Source organism: Heterodontus francisci, chromosome 15 (genome assembly GCF_036365525.1).
Source record: "Heterodontus francisci isolate sHetFra1 chromosome 15, sHetFra1.hap1, whole genome shotgun sequence".
Lineage (NCBI taxonomy): Eukaryota > Metazoa > Chordata > Chondrichthyes > Heterodontiformes > Heterodontidae > Heterodontus > Heterodontus francisci.
This window is the reverse complement of record NC_090385.1, coordinates 19,348,957-19,361,156: the sequence shown is the minus strand read 5'-3', so window position 1 is coordinate 19,361,156 and position 12,200 is coordinate 19,348,957. Positions and strand designations below refer to the sequence as shown.

The 12,200-nt window shown below is 41.9% G+C and overlaps 1 protein-coding gene and 1 long non-coding RNA gene across 3 annotated transcripts in view; one reads left to right on the top strand and one right to left on the bottom strand.

Annotated features, from left to right (window-relative positions):
- Positions 1 to 7,496, top strand: part of rxfp2l (relaxin family peptide receptor 2, like) — a 100,902-nt gene extending 93,406 nt beyond the window's left edge. For both annotated transcript variants that reach the window (XM_068047208.1, XM_068047207.1), the window contains 2 exons: positions 1,305 to 1,520; positions 2,708 to 7,496. In XM_068047208.1, the coding sequence (XP_067903309.1) occupies positions 1,305 to 1,520; positions 2,708 to 2,886 (395 nt within the window). In that variant the 3' untranslated portion in view covers positions 2,887 to 7,496. The remainder of the gene's footprint in view (positions 1 to 1,304; positions 1,521 to 2,707) is intronic.
- Positions 1 to 12,200, bottom strand: part of LOC137377523 (uncharacterized) — an 82,208-nt gene that overhangs the window by 14,643 nt on the left and 55,365 nt on the right. The window lies entirely within an intron of this gene.

Genomic DNA, 12,200 nt, shown 5'->3' with positions numbered 1-12,200 from the left:
AGTGAGGGTGTCTTCCCAAGGGGGTGGGGGGGACCCTCCAGCAGCCCTGGATTGTCCCCAAAGAAGAGACCCTGCTAGGAGGCCAACAAGCGGCGTCTCCCCGGGGGTGGTGGATTCCTCCATCTTCTCCATTAAATTGAGGTAGCAGTGGGAACAGGCCCTTAGGTGGCCATTAATTGGAAGGTGATAGACTCACCACCTACCCCCTGTCTTCCCATGCAATGTTTAAAGTTATCTCAAAGAAACAAAATACACTCTAGGAATGTCAAATACATTGCAGTGCTTTACAATAAATGCTTATCAGAATTGAACAACATGTGTTTGTGATACAAAACAGTGCCTGTCGCTGTGAATTGTCCATAACTCAACGGTTGTACTGTATTTAGTAACGATAACAAATTAATATTATAGACATAAAAACAGAAAATTCTGGAAACACTCAGCAGGTCTGGCAGCATCTGTGGAGAGAGAAACAAAATTAATGTTTCAACATTGATGACATCAACCTGAAACGTTTACTCTGTTTCTTTCCCCAGAGTTTGCCAGACCTGCTGAGCATTTCTAGCATTTCCTGTTTTTATTTCAGATTTCCAGCATCCTCAGTATTTAGCTTTTGTAAATATTACAGATAGTTCAATTGGATATGAGCTTTAAGTTAGTTTCTTTATCCTTTCTCTTTCAATGCGGCACAGTGGCGCAGTGGTTAGCACTGCAGCCTCACAGCTGCAGCGACCCGGGTTCAATTCTGGGTACTGCCTGTGTGGAGTTTGCAAGTTCTCCCTGTGTCTGCGTGGGTTTCCTCCGGTTTCCTCCCACATGCCAAAGACTTGCAGGTTGGTAGGTAAATTGGCCATTAGCAATTGCCCCTAGTATAGGTAGGTGGTAGGGGAATATAGGGACGAGTGGGGATGTGGTAGGAATATGGAATTAGTGTAGGATTAGTATAAATGGGTGGTTGATGGTTGGCACAGACTCGGTGGGCCGAAGAAGGGCCTGTTTCAGTGCTGTATCTCTAAACTAAAAGAACAGAGAATTCTTTTTCAAGATCATTTTCGCTCCAAACAATTCAGTTGCGCTATAATTGGTTTGTGTTTCTGATGGTCATTGTTCTTTGCTGGGAGATGTACTCTGTCACCTATGGCTGTGTGGACTGCTTATTGTCAAACCTCTGCTCTTTTACCTTATAGTATGTGATCACATGGACTTCATGGGGAAATGGGGATATTTGTTCCCTGAAACTTAGTTGGTCTTGCCCTCTCCCCCAGATTGTTTGTCTCAAAATGGTGTTTCTTTTTATCTTGTAGGTTTGAACTTACTTGCTTTCATCGTCATCGTCTTTTCCTATACCAGCATGTTTTATTCAATCCATAAAACAGGGGCACAGTCAGCAGAGAGGAGCCTCTTCTCTAGAGAGGTCGCCATTGCGAAACGCTTTTTCTTCATAGTGTTCACTGACGCCCTATGCTGGATCCCCATATTTCTGATGAAATTAATGTCTCTGCTTGAAGTAGAAATACCAGGTAAGAAATCAAAACTTGGTAAATTTGTGTGATTACTGTCAATCTGACTGCAGTCTTGTGATCGCAATAAGCCATGGTTCAGTGATAGCACTCTTGGGAGTTGAAAGGTTGTGGGTTCAGATCCGACTTCAGAAACTTAAGCACAAGATGTAGGCATGATACTTCAATGCAGTGCTGAAGGAGTGTGGCACTGCAGTGCTGAGGGAGGTGTTGTCCTTCAGGTGAGATATTAAACTGATACCCTGATTACCTTCTCAGGTGAATGTAAAACAGGGTTGTCCAACATACGGCCGCAGGCCAGGATCCGGCCCACCAGAGGTTTCCATCTGGCCTGCGGGTGTAAACTGTAAGCAAGGCTGTTCCTCATCCTCACCAGGGCTTCGTGACTGAAGATGAGAAATTTCCCCATTGTCGTCTTCTTCCAGATCGGCCTTGTTAAAAACATCACGCTATCAGTTTCACAGCTGATAGCTGCTGAAGCAGGAACACGCTTCCCAACTTTGGACAGATTTGGGGTTTTCCAGTGGGCTATATATTTCCCCACATCAGTGGATGGCCTTACTTAACTTAAAATAACTCCTGCAGACAAGGATTGTTATATAAACACATTAAATGTTCATCTAGTAATACCAGAACAAAATCTCTTTCTGGTTAGCAAGCCAGAAATTCTTTATAGTCTTTGAGTTTGTTGCACCATAACACAATTAGAAAGCAGATGAATTGAGCAGGTTTAGAGTAACTATGATATATTGTACAAAATTGGTCACAGAATTTCCTGGTAATTACATGATTTTTCTATTGTTTTGAAAAAGCTATTTGCATGTTATTAGACACTAACAAAATGGGAACCAGGACAGTCAGTATCTGGACTGATGATAGATGGCAGCCCAAAAAGTGAATAAAATTACTGCATGAAATAATCAATGAGACTCATTAATCATGAAATACCTTGGAGGGAGTTAAAGGCAAATGTATTGGTCCAGATGATGGTCATAAACTGCTGAGGTGTTACTGTCGCAGTTAGTAACATCTCCTGAACACCATGAACCAATTCCAGTCTGTAAATTATCTCTTGGTTTATCTTATCTGAATCCTTGAGTCATTCCATTCCCAAGAATCTGTTATGCTATAAAGATATATTCTTCACAGAAAATGCTTGCTTATTCTTGACTTTCATATTTTGACAGGGACTGTAACTTCCTGGGTTGTAATCTTCATCCTGCCAATAAACAGCGCCCTGAATCCAATCCTCTACACGATTACAACAGCATCCTTTCAGGAAAAGCTTAAGCAGTGTTTGCACAACCAAGAGCTTCTTGGACCCAAAAAGAGCCTCACAAGCACCACACAAATGAGCAGTGTGTAACACAACCAATCCTGACAGCATTGATCAAGAGAGTGTTACCATCTTACCTCCCTAGATGAGTACTATGTAACACAGCCATTCTTTACAACATTGATTGAGTGAGCATTACCATCTCACATCTCACCAGGAGCAATGTTGTGTATTACAATTATTCCTGACAGCATAAGTTGAGGGAGCTATACCACCTCACTTCTCCAAACAAATGCTATGTAACACAATCATTTCAACAGCATGGATTGAGGAAGATTTATAATCTCAAGTCTGGACAAACAATCACAGGTATTCCTGACAACATACCATGAGGGAGTTTTACCATTTCACTTCTTTCCATGATTGAGTGCAACATCTAATGAGAGAGCTTCATCATCTCACCGCTCAATAAGCAATTATTGCTTACACCAACTCTGACAGCACCGAGTGAGAGAAATTTACTAGATGGTCCTTTCATCCATTGGTGCAACCATTGGAGAGGATACAGATTAATCACCTGTCCATTCAATTTTTTTGGCATGCATTATGTCACCTTCTTTCTCCTGCTCCAAACCCTGAAATTGCCTGATTTCCCTCCTGCAGATCTTTGTACATAGCTGTGCCTCTGCTTTTCACCACTCAATCATACCACTTTGACACAGACACTGTCCTGCAGTCATTGCTTTTGCAAGCACAACTGTCTGTAAAACAATTTTGGATACTAGCAATTGTGGGAAAGCATTCTATCATGTGACTACAGGCACCCAATTCCAAAATTAGTCATTTCAGTCTCAGTGCAACACGTGCTTGTGCAACACACACACACGTGCACACTGTACACGTCATGTATTTAATCAAGTATTGTCGAAGAATTGAATGGATGTGATTTGTATGGAAGTTTTAAAATGGTGATACTGTTGTACACTTTCCCAGATGCTACAGAAATTAATGCCAACTTCTGCAATAACAGCATAGCTTTCCTGCTGTCAAGTATGAGCTCCTCTACTATGGTAGCATTTCAAATCATCTAGTTGACATGGAAGAACTGGCAGTGAAATAGTGACCTGCAGAGTGCGACGTGGCAGTGAAACATGTCTTTTTCATGGTATATATCTACAGGATCTGACACTAAGATGCACATGAACTGTGCAACACTAACTAGAAGTGATTTTTTCCCTTTTACTTGGTGTAAATGTATAGAGCTAACATTTGAGTCAAATATGAATAGTTTATTTCCATCTGGTAGTGTACCATTCTCTTTTACTTGGTGTGTACTGTACTGTAGAACCTTTGACAGTTGTACAGTACCAGATAGGAGTGAATTATTCTTTTTTTCAATTTAAGAGATTATTGTTCTTAGATTACATGTTAATAGGCATTACATTTATAATATATAGTGTACAAATTATAATACTCATGGTAAATTGTGGTAGTGAGTAAGTATTATTGAGTGGTTTAAGTTGGGAATGACCCTGAGGACTATTCCATGGAACGCTATTGATATTGTGTGTATTACTGTGCTTGCCCATTGTATTTGTGCTTGCCAACTGCTGAATTTATGCTGTGCCGTCAGGGAAATGTCCTTTTTATCCAGTACATGCTGTTTATTGACACAGAGGTACAAGAGAACAGTACAGCAGAATGGTACAGGAGGTTAGAGTCTAAACTGGGACCAAGTGTTTACATGTATAGGAGTTGACACTGAAACACACACAGTCAGATGGGGAAGAATTATTCATACTTACTTGGTGTGTACAACACCGGAATGAAACTTGGTGCAATGTTATGAAAGTCATAATTATGCTGTGGAATTGGTATTGATGTTGCAAATATAGAGAAAAAGTATAGGTAAAAGAAAGTAACTCAGTGTTCCATTGTGGTCAACAATGTGTTAAAACACCAAGTCCGAAAGGGCAAGGCAACATTCCTCGCTACAGTTAATGCCATATATTTAATATTGTGGTGCTGTTTCGTTTTCCAACTGACCATGATCACGGTCATCTAACTACACCTCCACTGCACTAAACACAACATATAAGGCTGAAGATGTCATGGGGATGTGTGGAATGTCCAGTTTGTTGCACAGGGTAAAGTGCAGTGAATTCTCAAGTGATGGATTTATCCTGTCCTAGTCCAGGCCAATTGAAGTTTCACTACTTATGCTCCGGCTGAGATCAAACCTAGCACGCTCCTAGTCTGCATATGTTAGTATCACATTGAGCAATACATTTATCAAATGAGCCATCCTAACCCACCGGGTGAGAAACAGGCAGCTTTGAATCTGGCAGCCATTTTACACCCACCCGACTTTACTTTCCATTGACTTCATGGGAGAGTAAAATCTTGTGGAATATGAAATGGGTGGAGATCCCAAAGACGCCCATTTCCTGCCCGACAGGTTAGGTTAAAATGACCTCCAAAGTCTCTTTGACAGAAGACGTAGTTGGGGTAATTCCTCTGTTCCCCATTTACTTTATTTATATCAAGTTATTGTACAAACAAATGAACTGTTGACGTGTTTTGACATTTTAATAGTTGGCTTGTTGGATCATGAGGTACAGTGGCAGATGTTGTATTCATTATCTAATGAAGGTCTAGCCAGTTTACACGTTAAGTAATCGTCGGGCAAGAAGGAATTATTAGTTGTCAGATAACTATTTTAGCATAAGACGCTTCCTTCATACCTAAGAGTTATATTGAAGCACAGTGCAAAAAAGGAAAATATATCATACCAAATAATTCTTGAATGCTACAAAACTTTCTCCACACAAAGGTTGGTTAGAATGTGGAATGCTGTGTCACAATTCCACTGTTGGCGTACAACGTGCAAAGCAGTCACCCAGTCTGCATTTAGTCTCCCCAATTGCGAGCAGCAAAGACAGTATACTAAATTGAAAGAAGTACAAGTAAATTGCTGTTTCAGTTCAGACCGCAAGCGCGACCCCGAGCTTCCTGTCGCTTGCCACTCCAATTCCCCACCTTGCTCCCACTCTGACCTCTCTGTCCTTGACCTGTTGCAATGTTCCAATGAAGCTCAACTAAGATCAAGGAACAGCAACTCCTCTTTTGACTGGGCACTTAACAGGCTTTGGGACTCAACATAGAGTTCAAGGATTTTAGATCATAACCTTTACCCCCATTTTTTTCTCATTTAATTTTTTTTGCTGGTTCACTCCCTCACCCGCCCCCCCCCCCACCCTCCCCCAGCCACCCCAACCCTCACCCTTGCTTCTTTCTTAGTGTTTGGACGGCTGCTATTTGGCCATTTACACCTCATCCAGGCACATCTTTTGTTTGTTCTCTTGGCTTTGTACCATGAAACCTTTTGTCATTTAATCTCTCCTGCCCTCCACCCTATCACAGACCTTCCCTTTTGCTTTTCTTCCCCCTCTCCCCTTTCATTTGTTTAAAACCTATTGCATTTCTAACTTTTGCCAGTTCAAATGCAAGGTCACGACCTGAAACGTTAACTCTGTTTCATTCTCCACAGATGCTGCCTGATCTATTGAGTATTTCCAGTATTTTCTGTTTTTGTTTCAGATTTCCAGCATCTGCAGTATTTTGCTTTTGTAAGGAGCTATTAAGATAGGTGACCAAAAACTTGGTCAAAGGAATAGGTTTTAAGGTGTGTATTAAAGGAGGAAAGAGAGGCGGAAAGGATTAAGATGTGAGCATGGGGGTAATGGGTGATTCTGACTAGGTGCAAGTTAGGATATGGGCAAAGTTTTGGGTGACCTCAAGTTTACGAAGGGTACTAGGTGGGAGGCCAGCCAGGAGAGCATTGGAATAGTTGAGACCAGTAAATATCATAGCTTAAATTAATAAATAGAAGAAAGTATACCATAGAGCTACTTTTGAGGCAAAAGGGACATGGTGAGAAGCCAAGAGGATGGGTTAACAGCTAACAAAAAGAAGCAGGCTTGTTAGTTCAAATAGCATTTTCCTGTTCCTAGATATACCTAACTTATGTCATGTAAAATGTCTGCCTCAAGTCTAATCAGCTTTCGAACACAATCAGGGGAATTGAGAAACACCAATGATAGCATTCAGGATTAGGATTATAAAACTGCTTCAGTGAACACACATTCTGTGAAATGGTGAATTCACAAAAGCACATTTATAGTACACTTTACCTATCCTCAACATTGGCTCTAAGAAACTGTACCTTCTTCTGAATTGTACAGCACAGCAACATTGTTTTTATACAGGCTATTTTGTGGCAAAAAAAATCCTAAACAATTCTTTTTGTCATGTTTATTGAGTTGATCAAGTACCAGGTTTGAGATTGGTTAGGCGGCAGTTCAGGAGCAAGGGGTTGGGGAGGGAAGGAGTGGGCCAATCTGATAACATTGAATCAATGATTGGGAATTTTGATTTTTGTTCTTGTACTTATAAAGTCAAAGAGTTTGTACCAGACTAAGTTCTGTGTAAATTTGGACAACCTGTTTGCCATAAATGCTAATTATGTGAGACATGAAACTTGCCAAGTTTCTGATGCATCAGGCCTCACATCTCATTACCACACATTAAACTGTTAAATGGATCTATAATAACTGCTGTATACATGTGCTTTTTAATTCCTAGTGTTAGAGTTTGTTCTAAACCATTTGTGTGGTAAATGTTAATGCAAAAGGTTATTTTTCATGCAAAACTATGTATTTTGTACTTGCTGTATTATATGCTGCAATAAAGTAACTATTTAATATTTTACCTGAAGTTTGGATTTTGGCTTTAGACTAGTACATTACTCTTTTACCTTCAGTTTTCTCCCATTACTTGGTCCTCCCAGCTCACATGGGTCCTATGGCCAAAACTCTGGGGGAGGCGAACTGCTGTTACCCACACAAAAACACACGAGAGCAGTGCGGTGAAGGCTTCGATTTTTTTCCTAGCTCCTTTTACAAGTTCCTGGTCTCTCATTCCCTGCTGAACTCCAAAACAAATGCACTCCATGGAGGCACACCTGTTGTTCAATTAAGGAATGGATTCATATCACAGAATCATAGAAATTTACAGCGTAGACAGTGGCCATTCAGCTTATCGTGTCTGTGCCAGCTGAAAAAAAAGCTATCCAGACTAATCCCACTTTCAGCACTTGGTCCATAGATTTGTTGGTTATGGCACTCCAAATGCATATCCAAATGCTTTTTAAATGCGATGAGGTTTTCTGCCTCTACCACCCTTTCAGGCAGTGAGTTCCAGACCCTCATCACCCTCTGGGTGAAAGAATTTCTCCTCAACTCCCCTCTAATCTTTCTACCAATTACTTTAAGTCTATGCCCACTGGTTATTGACCTCTCTGCAAAGGGAAATAGGTCCTTCCTATCTACTCTATCTAGCCCCCTCATAATTTTGTACACCTCAATTAAATCTCCCTCATCCTCCTCTGTTCCAGCCTATCCTATCTTTCCACCTAACGAAAGTTCTCCAATCCTGGCAAAATCCTTGTAAATCTCTGTAGTGCGATCATTTCCTTCCTGTAATATGGTGACCAGAACTATTCTCAGTACTCAAGCTGCGGTCTAACTAGTGTTTTACACAGTTCCAGCATAACGTCTCTGCTTACATTTTATGCCTCAACTAATAAAGGAAAAAATCCTGTAGGACTTCTTAATCACCTTATCTTCCTGCCCTACTACCTTCAGGGATCTGTTGACATGCACTCCAAAATCCCTCTAATCCTCTACATTTTGCAGTATCCTACCATTTATTGTGTATTCCCTTGTCTTGTTTGTCCTCCCCAAATGCATTACCTCACATTTCTCGTCATTGAATTCCATTTGTCACTTTTCTGCCCACCTCCCACCTGAGTAGCTTATTGATATCTTCCTGCAGTTTCTTCTTCACAATCAACTACATAGCCAATTTATGCATCATCTGCAAACGTCTTAATCATGCCCCCTACATTTAAGTCTAAATCATTAATATTTGCCATGAAAAGCAAGGGACCCACCTTCAAGCCCTGCAGAACCCCACTGGAAACAGCCATCCAGTCATAAAAACACCAGTTTACCATTATCCTTTGCCTCCTGCTGCTAAGTCAACTTTGGATCCAGCTTGTCACTTTCCCTTGGATCCCATGGGCTTTTACTTTTCTGACCAGTCTACCATGTGGGACACTGTCAAAAATCTTGCTAACATCCAGTAGACTAAATCAACATACTACCCTCATCAATTCTCCTTGGTACCTCTTTAAAAAGTTCAACCAATTTAGTCAAACACAACCTTCCCTTGACAAATCCTTGCTGGCTGTCCTTGATTAATCCATGTGTTTCCAAATGATGATTAACACTGTCCCTCAGAACTTTTTCCAATACTTTGCCCACTACTGAAATTAGGCTGACTGACCTGTAATTACTCAGTCTTTCTCTGTCTCCATTTTCATACAATGGTACAACATTAGCTGACCTCCAGTCCTCTGGCGTGTAGCCAGAGAGGATTGGAAAATGATGATCAGAACCTCCACTATTTCCTCTTTTGCTTCTCTTAAGAGCCTGGGAGATATTTCATCTGGACCTGGTGATTTAACTACTTTCAAAGATGCTCAAACCTTTAATATTTCCTCTCTCACTATATTTATACCATTCAATATTTAACACTCCTCCTGCTTAACCATAATGCTTGTATTGTCCTCTTTTGTGAAGATGCCAAGTATTCATTAAGAACCATGCCCACATCTTCCACTTCCACACACACGTTACCTTTTATGTTTCTAATAGGCCCTATTCTTTCCTTTGTTATTCTCTTGCTCTTTGTATATATATCCTTTTTATTCGTCTCTGGGATGTGGGTGTCGCTAACTAGGCCTGCATTTATTGCCCATCCTTAATTGCCCTTGAGAAGGTGGTAGTGAGCTACCTTCTTGAACCACTGCAGTCCTTGGGGTGTAGGTAGACTGTTAGGAAGGGAGGTTCAGGATTTTGACCCAGCAACAGTGAAGGAACGGCGATACAGTTCCAAGTCAGGATGGTGTGTAGGTGGGAGGGGAACTTGCAGGTGGTGGTGTTCCCATGCATCTGCTCCCATGGTCCTTCTAGGTGGTCGAGGTTGCAGGTTTGGTAGGTGCTGTTGAAAGCACCTTAGTGAGTTGCTGCAGTGCATCTTGTAGCTGGTACACACTGTTGCCACTGTGTGTCGGTGGTGGAGGGAGTGAATGTTGAAGATGGTAGATGGGGTGCCAAACAAGTGGGCTGCTATGTCCTGGATGGTGTTGAGCTTCTTGAGTGTTGTTGGAGCTGCACCCATCCAGGCAAGAGGAGAGTATTCCATCACACTCCTGACTTGTGCCTTGTGGATGGTTGACGGGCACTGGGGAGACAGGAGGTGAGTTACTCGCTGCAGAATTCCCAGCCTCTGACCTGCTCTTATAGACACAGCATTTATGTGGCTGGTCCAGTTCAGTTTTTGGTCAATGGTGACCCCCCAGGATGTAGATTCAGTGATGGTAATGACATTGAACATCAAGGGAAGATGGTTAGATTCTCTCTTATTTGAGATGGTCATTGGCTGGTACTGTGTGGCGTTCACCTTTTACATGCTTTCCTATACATGGAATCCTTACTCAATGCAGCAATGGTATTCTCAGCACATAGGGATTGCAAACTCTGTTGGCCTGCAATGATGGACTCAAATTTTCAAGCAAGGCATCCATAGTATATCCCTTGGGCTTCTCTAAAAGATCCCTCTGGTATGCCACAATTATTGTGGATGCAATCACGAGCTCGATGATGCAACAGCTCAGTCTCAGTGAAGTCACATTTATAACCCTTTGTTTGACATCGACTGACAAACTGGTCAATAGACTCAGTCGGCTGCTGTTGAAAGGACATGAATTTGAGTCAATGGACCAAAAATTAGAGGATTAACTTTCGTGTCAAACTCAATGTGGACCAGATTTTGGCGGGAACCTTCTGCTCTTCTTTGGTAAGACCAGAAGTGTAAAGGCGATGTAAGCCGTCATTGCCAATGGCAATGCGTATTTTCATTGCCTGCTTCTGTGGATCTGTGGCTGCTAAGTCATCGAAACATAGCTCGACTCTTTGCTTGAAGAATTGAAATTCTGACAGCAGGTCAGATGCTTTCCAGTTGATGGTAGGGAACTGTGCTGTCATTCTTGCAATGACTCACTGCCATTGTTCTTAAAAGAAATCACCTGTACAGGCAAACAGAAATAACTGCCTGCAGTTCCACTTTTGAACAGGGTTGGAGTGTGTGGTGCTGTCTCCTGCTATAGTAACTGACTGCAGTTCTACTTGTGAACAGACTTGGAGGGTGTGGCACTTTTGCCCAATTTGCACACTTTTGTTAGGCCCCGCCCATGAAGCAGTCAGCCCGGGAAAAGGACTCTGCAATGGCAGCAAACTTGGACTGTGTGATCCTGGTCAGACCTGCTTCTGACCACCAGTGCACAATTTTAAAATCAGGTGCTCACTATGCTGCTCAGGTGCTCTTTTTAAAGAAACTTTGCCTTTTTCTGTGTGTGGCTTCTGCTCTTGCTGTGGACAGACTGTGTGGTCCCAAACTTCTTCTGTGGCTGTTCCTGACTTCGGGCTGGCTCCTCTCCATGGCCTTAGATTGAAGTAGAGCACCACGATCCTGATTTTCGGTTCCACTGTTTAACTTTACATTTTTAAATTCTGCAATGTGGTCCGGTCTTCAATCGCACACCACTGCCACAATATTGCATGTTCTCTTAACCTTTGTGTTAGTTGATACTATACACAAAGCACTGACTATTCAAGATGGGATCAGTAATGCAGTAAAGTGGATTCTTTATTCAAGGATGGTTCTGCATGTACACACCGGTCTTCATTGTACAGTACTTACTCAAAGCTGCCCCTACTCAGAAGTCACATGGTGTGTTACATCATAGCTCTTACACTGCTGGCATGATAACTTAGCCACACCTCTTAAAGGTGTGCACACAACATAAATGAGGAGTGGTCTTCGCTGGGCGATAAAATTAGACATTTTCACCAGCTGAATATTGTAATGCATTATAAGAAATTAAGGTGGTGTTTTATCGGGTGTAAATCCTTTTTTTCATTGCAGTCAGTGGGGCAATTTGAATTTTGCTATTGACTCACTAACACCTAAATATAAGATGGTAGTGGAACCAAAACGAGGCGGTGGTTTGCAATGCCAGGTCAATTTTAACCCTGAGTAGTTTTTGGGAAGGCTGGGCACTGAGAGAATGTGAAATACACCCGCTGTCAGAAATCTTGGTCCACTGCAGCCTCACGCACCTGCCACTGGTCGTCTGCCTGCCCAAACTGATCAGTCAGCAGCAGCTGGCCAACGGATGGGAGAGGAAATTCAGCAGCTCAGAGATCACCCATCAGCAC